The sequence below is a fragment of the Pan paniscus genome, chromosome 15 (genome assembly GCF_029289425.2).
Source record: "Pan paniscus chromosome 15, NHGRI_mPanPan1-v2.0_pri, whole genome shotgun sequence".
In the NCBI taxonomy this organism is placed as follows: Eukaryota; Metazoa; Chordata; class Mammalia; order Primates; family Hominidae; genus Pan; species Pan paniscus.
In genome coordinates, this window is record NC_073264.2 from 83183688 (window position 1) to 83201918 (window position 18231).

An 18231-nucleotide genomic window follows, 5' to 3' on the forward strand; every position below is an offset into this window, starting at 1 on the left:
TATGATCTAGAAATCAGGCAGAGACCAAAAATATAGTGGATCTCTTTGTAGACTCTGGGTGTAAATCAATATTTTTATGTGAGCATTGGTGAGCAAGCAGAACATCCTTAGAAACTGAGACCCATCACAGAAGAAACTTAAACTATTTTGAATGTGGCATGGAGCTAAAAAATATAGAAATTAATTATTCTTGATTCAGAGTTTGCAATGAGAATGAAATATTGAATATAATAAGGACATTTTTTCTTCAAGCAAGAGGAGTAATGCCGGGGGAGAGGCACAGTGAGAGGAGGATTCAAACCAATTTGAGATCATAAATGAGGAGATAACAAAATCTTATATATTGAATGGTTATAAATATCAGGAATCATTCTTTATCATCTGATTGCTGTTAAACAGTTCAAAGGCAAATATATAAAATGAGGCAAATTTGAATTCTAAATGTTATAGTAGAAAGCCTTGAGAGAAATATAAGGGATGTTCAAGACTCAGATATGGCTTCAAATTTTGGATCAGCCACATATCACATTGCTTTGGTTGGAGTCTCATTTTTGTATAGATAATATTGGGACAATATGCACGGTAGCTATTACTCCTCCCACCTACCAAGGCTTCATCCAGTTTCTACCTTTCTCTGTCCTGCTCTGCATTGGATACACTGGTCCCTGTGATTGTACCCCCTGGACTCACCTGCTGGCTGACTTCAGATTGAGATTAGACTATGGAGGTATCAGTAGGGGGAGAGAGAAGTCTAGGTGTTCAGGTGTTTCTTTGTCACTCTGTCCCTTCCTTTTTGTTGTTGTTGTTGTTGCCCAGGCTGGAGTGCAGTGGCATGATCTCAGCTTACTGCAACCTCTGCCTCCGGGTTCAAAGGATCCTCCTGCCTCAGCCTTCTGAGTAGCTGGGATTACAGCGTGTGCCACCACATCTGGCTAATTTTTGTATTTTTGGTAGAGATGAGGTTTCACCATTTTGGCCAGGCTGGTCTTGAACTCCCGACCTCAGGTGATCCACCTGCTTTGGCCTCTCAAAGTGTTGGTATTACAGGCATGAGCCATTGCAACTGGCTTTTTTTCTTTTAAGAGATGGGGTCTAACTATGTTGCCCATGCTGGACTCCAACTTCTGGACTCAAGTGATTCTCCAACCTCAGCCTCTTGAGTAGGAGTAGCCAGGACACTGGCACACTGGACAGTGGCACAGGCCACTGTACCTGTTTCCCCTCCCTACTTTAGCAACCACAGCAGCAGCTTTGTTCTGTTCTGATAGATCTCCTGTTGAGTGAAACCTACTCCATAGTTGCTATTCTCACTGGGCTCCAGTGACATCATTGTCTTGGACCTCTGACTTACAACACTGTAAGAGATTAGATGTGTGTTGTGTTAAGCCACCATGTTTCTGGTAATTTGCTACAGCAGGCACAGGACACTCTCAGCAAATACCAAGGTTCAGGGCTTAGCTTTCAGGTTGCAGATTTGGAATCCAGCTCTCAGATATCATGTCCCTTTTTTGGGTTACACTCATGTGAATCAAGATAGGAGATTGATGCATAAAATTACAATGATGATTCATCAACTTCCAATGAGATGTAGAACTCTCTTGTTGGCTGGAAGACATGTCAAACTGACCAGTCCATTTTCTGTCTATTGACAGACAGGCTTAGGAGATAGTTTGTAATCAAGATTCCAGTATACTGATTAATAATTAAAAATAAAATTCTAACATATAGGTGGAAATCTTTAACATTTCCCCAAGCACTTTCTTTTCCACCAGCCAACAGACAAACCTGGAAAGACAAATCACAGCTGAAGGTAGTTTCGAGAACACTGACTCTGAAAAAGGGCAGTTAGATTAATGCTTTGCTGAATGGCAACAGGATGAGACACCCTGAGACATATCTTTGGGACTGGAGAATGCGAAGTGCTTTGGCTGGAATCCTATTGTCCACCTTCCCTTTGGGGAAGGACTTGGCAATGTGACCAGGACAGCTGTGCTTATTTGATAAGGATCCCTTTCCCTCATTCATGCCTGGATATTCACTGCCAAGTTAATCTCTGCCATTGTTCTTTCTCACATGGTGACTATCCCTATATCCCTTTTTGGGATATGTGGATGCTTTCCTTCTAAGTAAAAACAAGTCTTGCCAGCAAGGATCCATTTAGTTTCTTTTGGCATTGCATATCTCATTATGTATTGATGTAATAATAAATGGATTATTATATTTTCCTTCTCAAGTTATAGTTGAGAAATGTACTTTAACATTTTTTCATAAACTGATAAATTTTGTGTCACACAAAGATATATATATTATATATATCTTTGCATCTTGCATAGAGTACGTGCACATAAGTTGTAGTTTATTGTTTTATATATATATATATATATTTAGCTGTGTTCCATATAGAGGACAATCAATAAATATAATTTCTCATGCCTGTGTTCCCCAGATGTCTGGAGTGTGGTAAGGACATGTCACAAGGTTAAAATTCAGAATGGAAACCTCAGAACCTGTCATTCTCTGCAGATCTGTAACATCTCAGGGAAGCAGAAAATCCAGCATTTAGAGCTCTGTTTCTTTGTTCTTTTGATGAAACACTTATTGTTCATGGAAAAAAATCTATTTTTGTTTTCATTTCGCTCTTGTCTGTCTACAGAGATACTTTCAGGCAGAGGCAAGATTTCGTTATTTCAGAGACCTGTGAGATTCTCAGTAGGCAAACACATCTTTAAAAGACAATATTTCAGTTTTGCGTGTTCATATATTGCAGAAAAAGAAAATTCAATGATAAATATATTTCATTTAACTCAAAGGTTTGTAAATCAGATTATTGTATGATAACCATCTTTCCCTCATTTATACTATAATTTCTGAAGTATGATCCAACCAAAATTGAACCCTGGAGAATAAAAAGATTAGTCCTCAAGAATATAACAAACTTAAAATTATACAGTTAACCAAGCACTGATAATTTCATAAGAAATATCCTCACAATTTGTCATTTTCAATGTTATGCTTTGGCCATAGTATAGCAGAATGAAGTGAGTTCAGATTTCAGAGCAAGACAAATCCATATTTAAATACTGGTTCAGCATAATAGTCTTCATCTCTAAAATGGGGTTGATAAATAAAATCATGTAAGTATTTTGGTTCATAATTAGATATTTGTTAATAACAGGAATAAAAATTGCCTCATATTGGTAATGTTACTGGCAAACTCAGAAAATGTACAGAAGCAAAAAATTAACAATGATATATGGGAAAACAAAAACAAAAACCTTTTATAAAAAATACTTTTTTTATTTTTAAAATTTGCCATCTTTGAATAGTCTTTTTTCCCTGTACCCACCTTATTCTCCTATCTACTGTCACTAGAAATTTTTAGTAGAAGTAGTGAATTTAGCTGTAATAGAAAAACTGTGCTATACACTGATACTTAAAGAAACACTTTTTTAAAAAATTAAGAGTCAGGGAAAAATGCATTTTAATATTATAGGGGACTTCAGGCACTATTCCAGGTGTTTATATCACATCACCTGATAGTGAGCTAAGTCACTATTTGGTGTTGCTTAGCTACATGAAATGGGGCCCTATGATAATGGGAAAAGCAGGAGTGTTTTGTCACCCAATCTCCTAAAATGTTTGGAAAAATCGTTAATGGAAATCTTCCTTCACCCACGTATCTTTTATCTCCACACAGCAGCTAACATTTTTATATTGCCTTCTATATTATTTGATGCAATTTCCTCAAAACCAGAGTAAAGGCAGTTGGAAAGACTATTTTTATTGTATCCTCCTTTTTAATTTGTCACACTGTGTTTTCCTTAATAGCTGAGGAAACAGAGGCGCAATTGGTTAGATACTATTCCAAGTTAATTCAGTTGAACTCTAGAGGAGTTTCCTTTCACTCAAAAATACTTGGTTCAATTATTTGTAGATGATAAATGGGTGGGGCAAGGAAGTGGGCAATGGATAAGAGCATTAGACTGAAGCTTCTAGAGCATAAACCAGAGGATAACACCAGGATAAATGATTAACGTTCCTCTTGGCGCCTAGAAATAGTTCATTTATGTCACAATAAATGTCACCACTGTATGAAGAGTAAAGATAATTCAGGCTACTAAGTATATCACCATGTGTTCTTGGGAACAAGACGGTCATGAACTCCAGGGACTTCTCCTTCTTACTTCAGTGTTAAAGTGTGGATGCCCTGCAGAGTCTGTGACTTTGTTAAGAATTGTCAATATTCTTACTACTGATGGCAACCATAACTGAAGAAGCTTGCAAAATATAATTCAAAATCAGATTGAAGTTAACTAGGTAACATCTTGCATAGAGTATGTGCATACAAGTTGTAGTTTGTTTCCCATTCAATATAGTATGCTTGTCTTATGCATTTATTTACCTAAATTTACAATTCAGGTTTCTATACAAGGACTTTTTTTTGCAATCTCTGTCCCTTCTTCCAAATAATCCATGCTTTTCTCTGTTGTCCTTTTTTGCTCCATGCCCAGAAATCTTCTGTCTGTGAAATGTAAATAAATAGAAATAGAAACTGTATGAGGTTATGAGATCTACTCTGGAATTAGATGGGTTTGGTTTTGAATTCTGGTCTGGCTATTTGTGAGCTGTGTGACCTTTGACAAGTTACTGAGCCACAGTTTCCTTATTATAAAATAGTCATAATAATAGAACCCACATGGAGAGTTTGTCATAGTAATTAATCGTTACTCAGTGTAAAAATAAAAGCATCATGCCTGCCGTATAGTAAGCACTCAATCAATGCTAGGTCTGCTGCTGCTGCTGCTGTTGTTACCAATGCTAAGGAAAGTGTGATTTCATAATCATGTGTCTTTCAGGTTTAAATGCTTTCACTATCTCTCTGTTTTTTATGTATTTGTTTATTTACTTATTCATTCAACAAATATTTTGATGATTTATTCTTTCAGGAGGCCTCATGAGACAGCAGATGACCAGTTACAGGAGAATCATCAGAAAGAGAACAAGAAAGACTGAGGTAAAAATGACTAACGGTGTTTTTGTGCTCCCTTCCTGCTTTCCTTTGAAGGATAATCATTGGTTTATCAAAAAATGTACTTGCCATGAATTATATCACATGCTTCTAGAAATATGAGTTATATAGAAATGTTGGAATATAAGCTATGTTATATGGAGTCTTTTTGTTAACAGGAATTTTCCTAATTCTTTATGATTCTCTATGCCTATATGAATCCAAAGCTGTTTCATTTTATTTTGGGCCCAAATACTTTATTATAATCATAATAACAAGCCTACAATAATTTTGCAGGCTTGCTAATAGAGAGCCTACAGTTTGTTGTTTATCAAGCCAGCATTTGAGTTAGGCCTCATAAATATGCCCAGACCTGAGGCGTAAATTGTATGCTAAATAGGAAGGGAAGCCTGTGCTCTGCAGAATAGTTCACTGAGGAGAGCCTCTCTAAGCTGTGAGATTCTAAAAAAGGACTAAAAATTTGGAGATAATTGTCTCTACTCCATGCCCAATGGACACATCCATATAGAAAATATCCCTTTTATTAACTTCACTTTTTTTTTAGAACAAACTTTTCAACACACCCCTTGCCATGAGCAGGGTGGATATGACAAGGCAACCAACACTCTGACACAATAATAGAGCTCTAAGCCAAGACAGTTTCAATGTGACCTTTCATTTTCTCTAATTGCCTTTCTCTTATTAATCCTGATCTGCCTATTATTGATAGTATCATTACGCTATGCTTCTAATGACTTTGCCTGGGAGGATCAGGAGTTTTTTAAATATTTGGAATGTTATTTAGCAGAAAAACTTGGTGGGGAAGGAAAAGTATCATAATTAAAAGTAACAGTTCTCAGGCTTTCTCACTACTCTTCCTACCTAAATCCTAACCATCTCTTAAAATATACCTTAGCTGCTGCATCCTCCATGAATTTTCTTGGACTGCATTAGTCCAATGATTAGATTTTTGCTCTTACTATTCATTTGACTCAACTGATACTTTTTATGCCACTCTAATCTATGGTACATTATTTATATAGATTGTCTTAAGTCCTTCACTGAGTTGTAAGCTCTTTGAGGTTAATACTTAGGAATATGATAACACAATGTGAATAAGCCTCATTGTCATTTCTTGTCACTTTCTTGTTACTTTCTCAATAAGCCTCATTGAGGCTTATTCTCATTGTATTCTCATGTTTCTAAACACTATTCTCTCTGCCAGTAGTAAATTTTTATCATAATCGTATTGATAATGTTAATGCCATTTTATATTTATATTATTTATTGGGTTTTACAAAATATTTTCATGTATATGATCTTTTAAATTCTCCCCACTGTCCTGTGTGTGAGGTGTCTACTCTAATTTTAGAGATGAAAAAGTAGAATCAAATGAAAATTTAAGTTATTTATCAAAAGTCAAAACATATCATAGAATTTATTGATTAAGTAGGAAGATTTCAGTATTGTTGTTATCTCAGCTCTGACTTTATTGTGATTAATGCAGTAAAGTAGAAATAAACTCACAAAATTTTTACACTTTGGAAAAACCCAAGAAGGTTAAAGGCTCTCAGATGAATGGGGACAGGTTACATATGACTCATTATCTTTGGATATGCATATGCTGTTCCCCCAGTAGGAAGAAAAAAGAGGAGGCAAAAGCAAGGTTACTGCTTCCACCTGAATCACTTTTATGTGAATTAGAAAGAGGCTCCTCCTCTGCGTAGTGCAGCACTGAGTTGATGGTGCGTTGAGCCATTTGCCTCCTGCTCAGCACCTTGGACAGCACCAGCCTGTTCAAATGCACGGCAGTCAGGTGTAAATGCTGGGAAATAGATGGCTGTGGAAGGGATTATATGGTCCAGTGTGGGTCCTGGCATAGAAGGAATAAATGATATTGGACACGTGTATTGAGAGGGTCAATTAAGAAAGGAGTATAAGCTAACTGATACCTTTAGAAGTACTCCTTTTTTTGGCATAGGGTAAAAATTATTGTTACGGTTCTTTAGACCCATGTACTCTGGAAAAATAATTTTTCATAGTAAACAGAGAACAGAATTTAGGAAAGTTGATTGTATTTTTGGTTCAACTCAAGAGACATGAGCTCTTAAAATACCCCAAATCTTTCAGCATATGAGTTATTTTAATCCATGTGCTATCCCATTCTTGAAGGTACATTTGAGAATCTCAAAAAGGGAAGTCATCCTCTCTCCAGAAAAATAAATAACACATGCACATAACTATTTCACAATTAGTTTTAGTGGTTACATGGGTGCATTTTGGGGTTTAGTGGGTCTGTTTCCAAACCTGGCTAGTTGTCACAATTATTGGAGGTCCTTTCAAACATGCAGATTACCTGCCTCCACCATGGCAGATTCTGATTAATGAATTTGATAATAAGCCTAATATATTTGAATTATGCTCTTACATACAAGGTGAGATCGAAGGAAGAAAAAGTCAACCAAGAAGAAGTGACAAGAAAAGTAGTTAAAGGCTGTTTTTATGCTGCCAGGCATAAACCAGAGACAAATGTAGATATTTGAAAAATATACTTCAAGAGTGATTTTCTCATTAAAATATTTCTCTTATTTTGTCTATAATACTCATAAAATAAAGTAGATAATGCAAGGCAATGGGCAGAGGAAGGGTTTTTACAATATAGTGTGTAGAGGAAGGGCTTGCAGGAGGTAACACAGAGGGGAAGGTTCTCTTTCCACAGTTGGTAGCTTCCATAGAATCCCTGGTAGTATGACCAACCTGGAGGCATAAAACTTCTAGAAGATGACTTTGTGTTTTCACTTTGTTGGTGTGAATAGTTGAGTGAAAATATCCAACTCATTTTAGGTGAGGAGGTGATTAATCAGTCATACAAAAATGATCAGTAATAATGAAGTTATAAGCAACATTCTCTGATGAAATCCACTCCCACCACAAAAAAAAGCCTTGTAAAAAAGTTAACAGATTTGCATCGAGATGTTTTGAAATATTGAAAAAGTTTTCTTCATGAATTTTCACTGGGAAAACAAAATATACCATTTGTAAGAATTGCTTCTTTGCTGCCTCACACAAAGAAAACAGTATTGGGCTAAACATTACATGTAAAAGGATCCTTTGGGGGCAAAATCTCTATCACCAAGCATTGATTCCTGTCCTGTCTTCTGGTTTAGTACCAATTACAGAGATTAAATTTTAGTTTCTAATATTAATTAATATTGCAAATACAACAAATTTACACGTTGATGAAAACAATATGTAGGGAATTTTTTTTTCTGTCAGCAGAACTTTCCCCTAATTTGTTCCTCTTAAATTTAACTTGTTAAGAAAAAAATTGATGAGGTGTTTTATAGCAGAGTGAGAAGGACAAGGAAACGCATTAACACATTTATATGTAAACTGTTGGAGTTGCAGAGTATCATAGGGAATATTAATCTGAAGAGATCATATATCTCAATTCTTGTTCTGTGGACCTGAGGCATCTTATTTCTCTTCTAAAAGCCTCAGTTTTTATGTCTGTACATGATGAATGGTTTTTGTGTGTGTGGTGGGAAGTACCCCAAATCCTGGAATCACATGTTTATTTATTAAACATTAGCTGAGTGCCTATTATATTTAAGTATGATGGTAGACCCTGGATATCTAGATGTGATTATGACTCAGCTTTCCAAAAAATGCCTGGATCCTAGTGGAGCGGAGAAATGATAATTAAAGAAATTACAGGATAGTGTGATAAGGGGAAGGAAACAGAAGCAAGTGAAATGTGTATGAATCCATGAGAAGCACGGCTTGGGGATTATGTGATTTCTAAAATTTCTTCAACTATTTTTTAAGATGGGTCTTAATTTAGGACTTGATGGCGGATAGGAAAAGGATTCAAAAATGTGGCAGGGAACCAGTGCTCAAATTGGTGGGAAGGATTGAGAATCTTTGGAGAAAATGGAACTCTAACATTTGTTTCATTGTTGTGGCCTAAGCCTTCCTACCTCCCTCTGATTGTTGAGTAAAGTCTGTTCTGTGCACACAAGCCTCATGCAGTGGTTGTAGAAATCAAGGGAAAGCAGCCAAGTTGTAAGTATGAGGTGACATGAAACAGTGATAAAATGAACATCAGAATTAAACCAAAATAGAGTATTAAATTTGGAGGTGACCAGGAGAATTATAAACCTGTGGGAATTTAAAGAAATCTCATGCTGGGTTGTTAGTAATTTTTTACAAAAGAAATAACAAAAACTGTGCTGGATTTTTTCCCCCATTGAAAAAAAATCCACCTAGAATCACTCTTTATGCTTTTTCTCCATATTCTCTGCCCCAGCTGATCCTTATGGACTTTGTCAGAGGGTTCTCTTGTCCTGTGGCTCCTTATTTGTTTTGGGCAATAGGGAGCACTAGCAGGGAATGAGAGCAAGGAGGAAAATGAAGTGGGAACTTTAGTTCTCTAACTCCATTTCTGCAGAGTTGCTACAGGCTGGTTGCCTACCTCCACCAAAGGTTGCATCTCAGTAGGCCTTTTTCTTCTGTCCCATGGCCTCTTCAGCCCTAAGAATAATAGCTCACTTGCAATTATTAGCCCCAGTGCACTTCTCTGCTCATGATGATTTTCTTTACAAATGCCCTCACTTTAACAATGAACTCTTCTTATATTACCCACTTTGTGTGAACTAATTGCCTACTTTTGGAAGCGTAACTAATATAGATGTTAAAACACTCACTTACACCATAGCTAAATATTGATAGGAAATCTGGAGACACACACACACACACACACACACACACACAGCAGTATTTAGATATAACTAAGAAATAACAGCCGTTGGTGTTTCAACAATAAGTTAATAACACTAACACAGGCACTACAGTGAGTTCTGTGAAATTTTTGGTAAATAAAATCATAGATAATTTTGCCAAAGGAAATTTAGTCAAATAACCTTATTTTGCAGGTGACAAACTTAGATTTTCCAAGAGACTAACTTGCTTGTTAACTCTTTTATTTTTATTTGTCAACTTTTATTTTAGGTATGGGGTACATGTACAGGTTTGTTACACAGGCAAATTGCATGTCACTGGGGTTTGGTGTACAAATGGTTTAGTTACCCAGGTGGTGAGCACAGTACCTGATAGGTAGTTTTTCAACCCTTACCCTCCTCTTTCATTGGCCCCTCAAGTAAGCCCCCATGTCTACTGTTCTCATCTCTGTGTCTATGCATACTCAATATTTAGCTCCCCTTTATAAGTGAGAATATGTGGTATTTGGTTTTCTGTTTCTATGTTAATTTGCTTAGGATTATGGCCTTCAGCTGTATCCATGTTTCTTCAAAGGACATGATTTCCCTTTTCATGGCTGTGTAATATTCTGTGGTGTGAATGTACCACATTTTCTTTATCCAGTCTACCATTGATGGGTATCTAGGTTGATTCCATGTCTTTTCTATTGTGAATGGTGCTACAATGAACATACATGTACATGTGTCTTTTTGGTAGAGTGATTTATATTCCTCTCATTACTCTGCTTTTAATGGCAGAATATGTATGTGTGACTGTGTATGGGTGTATGTGTATATGTGTAGGCAAATTTCCTTGTTGCTTGTTCTCTCACTACTAAACAACAGCTGAGAATCTGAGAATCCTGTGGAGTAAGCTCAATTTCATCTGGCTTTTCCTAGATTGTTCTTCCACAAAGCTGTTATGCATCTCTACATTTTCCCTTTCATTTGATGACAATTTGCCATAAAGATAGTTTTTATTTATTTATTTATTTATTTTTTATTTGTAAGTCATTTCATGAGGATTCTTGCAGAAAAATGTGGGCACATAAAAATAAAGCCATCACCTTGAGATGAGCAAAGAGTTTATTGGTGTGTATGAGTTTCAATTTGGCGCCTCAGGTACAAAACATAAGACGTTCACATTGTGATTTGATCACTAAGAGTCAAAACTGAGAATACATTTAGTCTATGGATGATAAATGTGTAAATGCCAATCACGTATTAATCAATGTATCTCAAATTCTAGCTCAAGAATTTCCTGCATCATAGTTGATTGAGCTCTTTTTAGTATTAATACAGCTTCTTTGGTCCCACCTAAGACATCTACCCTCAGGGCTTCTGAGGGCTCAGTCCAGGAGCTTTCATTTTAAAAAAATTCTTGAAACACTTTCTGCGTACACCTAAGTTTGAGACTGTAATAATAGGTTTGGTAGAAAAAATTGAAAATTAAGTACATAAAATCATTGAGTTCACTCAGCCTGATGTTCAATTGTTCATTAGGCAAGAAAGCTGGCTTTTAAAATGTAATGAAAGACAATGGCTTTCTGGTATGGAATGGGTGAACAGATAAATTAGGTCCCGGCATGTACTGAGCTCTGTGCTTTTGTGTTTTGACTTCGTTCTCCAGCAACAATAACTTTCCAACAACAGCGGGCTGAGTGAAAAACACAATCACTGATTGATGGTCAGACCCCTATGGTGTTTTGAACCTTTAAAGAAGCTAAGGCTGGTGGCTGATTTGCGGTTGAAAGGGGCTAAATGTTCTCTCCTGGAGTTCAGGGAACCAGCTGCTTCCTGAGCTGGCAAAGGAGAGAAAACCTTGAGGCAGAGCAGCTTCAATTTGCATGAGATGTACTAAGTAATCCTCCAATTAGCTGGCTGTTGCCTCTCTTGATGGCTACCTTGGGGAGGAGATGGGGGTTGTGAACTTTGAAGTGGATTATTAATTATTCATGCCTCCTTCGCCTTGATGGAGGTAACCTGCATCTCAGGAGCCAGGTCCAGCATTCATTATCTTCCTGTCTGTGTTTGCAATAAAATAACACTGAATATTAATCCTTTCACCTACATTCTTAACTCCCTCTTCCCCCTTCTCTAGTCTCTAGACAGATTATGCAGAATCATGCCTCTCCTTTAATTCTTCTCATCCCTCGTCCTCCTACATCATTTATTGTTTATTCAATTATTTGGAGGCCCATTAAACTGAGAATTAAGTTCAAGGGCTAGTTGCTTTCTTGAAAGCTCACCAGAATGCAATGTTTTCCACTCAAGTTTTCAATTTATTTATTTTTTAGCCTGTTTGTGATAATCCTGTCATGATTAGTGACTTGTCACCTGTTTTTTATTTCTATATTCTAAAATTTTAGGAGTTTCATGCTTTTTCTTTTTCTTAGAGTTCTCTAGAGACTTTACTGTCAGGTTTAATCGGGGTTTTCTAGTAAAAAGCAGAAGACTTGTTTTCTTGTCAAGTGTGGGTGTTTGTGTGTGTGAGTGCAAACCTATGTCTGTGCATTACTTTTCTTTCAGGGAGCCAATACACAAATCTACACAAATCGGTACTTCTGAAAATTTAAGTTAATTAAATGAGAGATCACTAAGTTAAGTCTTCATAACAAAGAATAATCTCATTATATATCAAAAAGGGATTAATTCAGAGGTGGGTTAAGATTAGCTTGCAGAAGACTTGGTATGAAGATTTTTTTAACTGAAAAGGTAAAACATAAAGAATGTTATCATGACACTGTAGTAGTTAATTGACCAAATGTAACGATAGTCACTGAGCTAATGCAAGAAATGTATTTGGTCAATCTTGGGGATTCTCACCATTACCTTCTTGACTTGGTTCTAGCTTTTTTTCTTTCTTCTTCATATTCTCTCTCTTTATCTTACTTTCTCTTTCTTTCTTTTTCTTTTTTTATTAACTAAAACACATAGTTTACACTTGGGTTCACACTTTTAATCATACAGTCTATAGGTTTGACATATGTATAATGTTATGTACTCACCACTATAGTATCATACAAGATGATTTCAGTGCCCTAAAAATTCTGTGTGCTCCATTTATTCATCCCTTCCTATCTCTGCCCTAGAATACCTGGAAATCACTAATCTTTTTACAATCTCTATAGTTTTGCTTTTTCTAGAATATCAAATAGTTGGAATCGTACTCTATGTAGACTTTTCAGACTGGCTTATATCACTTAGAAATATGCACTTGAGATTCCTCTGTATTTGTCATGGCTGGAGAGCGCATTTATCACTGAATTATATACAGTTGCATGTGAGTACCACAGTTTATTTATCCATTACCTATTGAAGTACATCTTGGTTGCTTTCAAATTTTCACAATTTTACATAAAGCTTCTAGAAACATCCATTTGCAAGTTTTTATGCAGGCATAAATTTTAAGCTTAATACCAAGGAGTGTGATTACTGAGCTTATGTAAGACTATGTTTAATTTTGTAAAAAGCTATCACACTGTCTTGTAAAGTGGCTGCACCGTTTTGTACTCCCAGCAACAATGAATGAGAGTTTCTGTTGTTTCATATCCTCTCTAGTATTTGGTGTTGTCATTTTTGAATTTTAGCCATTCTAATACATGTGTAGTGGTACCTCATTGTGTTAATTTGCAATTTCCTAGTGGCATGATCTTGTGGATCTTGTCATGTGATTATTTGCCATCTGTTTATTTTCTTTGATAAAGTGTCTGATCAGAGAGTCTGCTCAAAGTTAATTATGATATTTTCATATTGCCAAGTTTTAAGGGCTCTTTGTATATTTTGGATACACGTCTTTATCAGATGTGTTTTTAGCAAATATTTTCTCCCAGTCTCTGGCTTTCCTTTTCATTCTTTTAACATTGAGTTTTACAAAGGGTTTTGATTTTGATGAAGTCCTATTTATGATTTTTTAAATGAATCATGCATTGTACCCTTTTTTTTGCATCTTTCTTTCTCCTTTTTTCCTCTCTTCTTCAGAATTCAAAATAAATCCTGTGTGAGTCATGACTTTGTCACTTTCTATTCACATGATTTTGGATAAATTTTATTTTTTATCTAAACCTTAGGTTCCAAGTTCCTTGTCTATTTAAGGGGAAATGATAATGTTGCTTACTTCCTGAGTTTGTTGAAAAGGTTATGTAAGATTATTGTTATGGACTGAATGTTTGTGTCTCCCCCAAATTTGTTGTTAAAACCCTACCCCCATTGTAATGAATATACGGGGTGTGTGTGTGTGTGTGTGTGTGTGTGTGTGTGTTACATGATCCCAAATCAAATGTAGGTTTAACAGTGATTTAAACTGACTGTTTGCACCTAGTTCAAATTGGGAGGGTGAATAAGTTTTTGTTTTGTTTTTTTTTTTTCATTTTGATGAATGAACTTTGCTGCATTAGTCTACTGAACTTGGATGGGTACTCAAAAAAATGAGCCCAAGGCCATGTTTTAACCCTAGAATTGATTTGGTCAAGAGAACAATTTCATGTTAGATCCTTGTTGAGGCAGTGGTTTTCAAACTGTGTTCTGTGGAGCCTGAGGGATTTCAAAACTCCCCAGCTATGAGGAGAGAGCAGTGTTGCTGGGACTCTGAAGACCCCTCCCGCCTCCCACTGATTTCACCAGAACAGCTTTGCTTGTGTTAATAAGTTTTCATGTAAAATTATGCATGAAGGAATGGTTTTGCTGCTAACAAAATGTTTGGTTTTCATCAAAATTATAAACTGGAGTTCAAGATTCTAAATGAGTTTACTGGTACTCTGTGTTAGAAAATGACTGATATATTTCAAGCCTTTTTTTCTGGGAATAATTATATTAAATGCATTAGTTGTTCTTATATGTTTAGAAGGCCACTGGATCTGTTTTACTAAGTATGGTGGTTGATCAGTGAACTGTTTTTATTTTAATATCTTCAGTTCTTAAAACTGCCTATGACAGAGCCACTATATCTTGTCACGGATTCAACTCAAGTTGAAATACGCTGAGGCTCATGGTCTAATATGTTTTCTCTCTCACTTGATTTATAAACTTGGCCTTTATATTTTGAGAGCCAAGGATGTTGATATAGACTGGAGACATAAATGATGAGGTTGTTTATTATTCTCTTTCTTCTCCAAAGAGATAGATCAAGCAAGGGTTAGAAGAACTTTATGAATAAAAATATAAAAGAAAAACCCTCAATGGAAATGAACTAACATCTTCAAATTTTCAATTGACTAATTTTGACTTATCCATCCTTTGAAATATCTTGTGCATCTGGTCTTTTCTATTCCCAAAGCTTCCATCTTCTTTCAAATATTTTTCAACTCATTCCATTTTTTCTTGTCTTCACTTCCTGTCACTTTTAATTTGTTCTACACATGACCTTAAAAACTAACTTTCTAAAATGCCAATTACATACTATTGTTCCCATGATAAAAAATCAAATAACTACTTATGACATCAAGATTAAATCCTTGCTCAACAGCATGGCATTCAAGTTATCAGCCATTTTTATTTAATATTTAAAAGGATCCAAATTCTACCTTTTGGTATATAACAATCTAATTTTCTATTCCATCTAGATCAGTTTATTCTCTCTCATCTAGTTATGTAATACTCATTCCTTTTTCCAAAACGTTTCCTATGCTTTCTCCCTTACCATCTCTTCTGGTTGTCCAAAGAAATATATAATTCCCCCTTCAAAATTCAGTTTGACTCTTCACTCCCTCTATAACCATTTTTGGATCAGGATATATTTTTTTCTATTTGTGTTTCTCTAAATATATTGTCTGAGACATTTATTTCTATTAGTTAATGTTATCTATTTACTGATTATATTATATTTCAAAGTAGGTTGTCCTCTATCAAAAAGCAAAAAAATAACCAGGTCTCATCATACTAACACAACCACTGACAACAATAATAACAACTGCAATTTTTGTGAGTATATATTCTGAGTCAGGCAATGCGATAAGCACTTTGTTTCTATCATTTCCTTTAATCTTCAAAATCATTGCAAGCTAGCCTTTATTCTATTTGACTCACGAGAACATAAAGGCTTTTAGATGTTGAATAGCTTTTTCGAGGATGCTACAGTAATATATGGCATAGCCAGGATTAAAACATAATTCTGTTTGACAAAAGGAAAGAAAAAAATAAAAGAAAAAAAGCCCTTTCAATTCATAAATTGTGCAATATTGCTTTGGTATTCACTTCAGCACCCAGGACAGCTCCATCAAAAAGGGAAACCCCCAAACCGAGGTTTTGAAATCCTGCGTTAAAGAGAGAAATATGGGTCACAATAAGGCATCAGAGTAAAATATCTCCAGGATTCTTTAAAATTCAATTCCAGTTAGATGGGAAACTGTCATTGGAGTCAAGTAAAAATCCTTCCTAGTGTCAGTTATGCTCTGATAGGGAATTGTCCTGCATCAGTGTTAAAAAGCTTTGTGAGTGGGGATGCATGAGGGTAGGTGCTTGGAGAAGGCTGTGTGGAGGACAGGATTTAGATTTTTCTTATCTAAGTCAGAAGAAGTATGCTAAATATTGTCTAATGCTTCTCCTAGCTAAAGTACTAATGAGGCCAGAAGTAGCAATATTTCTGTGGAATAAATAGCAGAATTATTTTGGGGTCCCTCCTTCATTCCTCTGGGAATAAACACTTGCAGAGACAACAAACCATTCACTACATAGTCATTGATAAACTTTTCTAAGGGAAGAGTAAGCCCTTTGTAAGCTCCGTGATCTGCAAAGATGTTTTCCTTTGATGTTTGGAATACCGAAGACCTATTTGATGATGATTTATTTGCTGATTTTTAAGTTTGATTATTTTCTCTAGTCTCCCCTTTTTTGATTATTATCAGCTTCTATTTTTTTTTTTACCTACAGTGCCTTTGGCTATTATAAATACATATCACAAATATCCAATAATTATAGAAAAAACATAAGAGTTTCACTAGTAATCATAAATATGAGAAAAGGCATTTTGAAAGCTCTAGGTTTGTCTTCCTACTTATAGCTCCTTCCCTTTTTTCTAAGCCCTTAATTTAAATCAATGAGTAATTGCAGCTACACTTTGTACTGGAGTTCCTTAATATTCTGCTAGACAGTTTTGCTATCTCTCTGAGTCAGACATTTTCTGGTTATAATCTACTTGTATCAGATTGTTGACTAAGAAAACAAGAGCTTAAAGAGTGATTGAACAATTCAAAACAAAGAAACAAGGAGGCCTAGGGAAACTTGAGTTGATTCTTAAAAAAAGAAAAGAAAAGAAATAAAATAAATGATTTCCCTCAAGAATGTGATTCATTTAATATTCAGAACAGATCATTAATTGAGAGGTGTAATATCCATTGAATATTTTTCAACTAAAATTTAAAAGAAATCTGTTTTTAAAATTTACTGTAAATTAGTATGTGTGTGTGACCTATCACTTCTACATCGTTCCTTTTACATAGGCAAAATAAGAAGTTTAGGTTACCAGTTGAGAAGGTAAAAAATTGGTTGTAAAAATTTAGAGATAAGAAAGTGATCTGGGTAGTCTTGGGCAACAAATCTGAAACATAGAGAATTTCACAGAAATTAGAATTATTCAAATAATATGCCTCTTAGATTTTTATACTGTTTAATTAATTGCTGCAAAATTCTTATGGTGAAGAAACAAATCTATTTTGAATTTAATTAGGCTTCAAATCATAGAAATGACTTTGACAGCCTTGGAGGACACAGCAGGATTTTTCTATGCTTATTAATTAGATAATATTAGTGAAACACTCTAAAGATGAACAGTGTTATATAAACAGTACCCTTATTATTTGGGGGCATTAAACATGAGTTGATGTACACATATAGAACGGATAAATCTTTCTTAATGAGCTGAATTTCCCCACTTTATATGTACCTTGTTTTTGAAACCCTTGTTGAATTTTGAGTTGTAATTTTTTAAAGAACTATACAAATATGAGTATTATTAGAACATTATTATACTCTGGAAGAGTGGCCCCCAACCTTTTTGGCACCAGGGACCAGTTTCTTGGAAGACAATTTTCCATAGATTGAGAGGGTGGAATGTGGGGTGGGGGCAGGGAATGGTTTCAGGATGAAATGGTTTCACCTCAGATCATCAGGCATTAGATTTGCATAAGCAGCACACAACCTAGATCCCTCGAATGTGCAGTTCACAATAGAGTTCACCAGACTGGTACAGCCCAGCCCAGGGATTGAAGACTTCTGGTAGAAGATGTATGCATTCTGTGAAATAAAATATATTGCAATATTTTGGTAATTTTTATTTATAATTTTAGAATTATCTTCACTATTTTTATTTTATCACACATTAACGATCTCTACATCAATACATTTCCCTTATTTTGAAAACTAAAGTAGTACAAAGGAGAGTAATAGCAACTTAATTATCTACTTTAGTAAGAAACAGTCAGATACCTAACTGTGGTGAGATAATTTTATATTACTTTGAATGAAGGGGTT

The 18231-nt window shown here is 35.4% G+C and overlaps 1 protein-coding gene across 3 annotated transcripts in view; it reads left to right on the plus strand.

Moving 5' to 3' along the window:
• Positions 1–18231, plus strand: part of LOC129393842 (uncharacterized) — a 1009906-nt gene that overhangs the window by 449124 nt on the left and 542551 nt on the right. For all 3 annotated transcript variants that reach the window (XR_008620938.1, XR_008620939.1, XM_055097920.1), the window contains one exon: positions 4947–5014. Coding sequence is in view for 1 of the 3 variants with exons in the window: in XM_055097920.1 (XP_054953895.1) it covers positions 4947–5013 (67 nt within the window). In the remaining 2 variants the exon portion in view is untranslated. The remainder of the gene's footprint in view (positions 1–4946; positions 5015–18231) is intronic.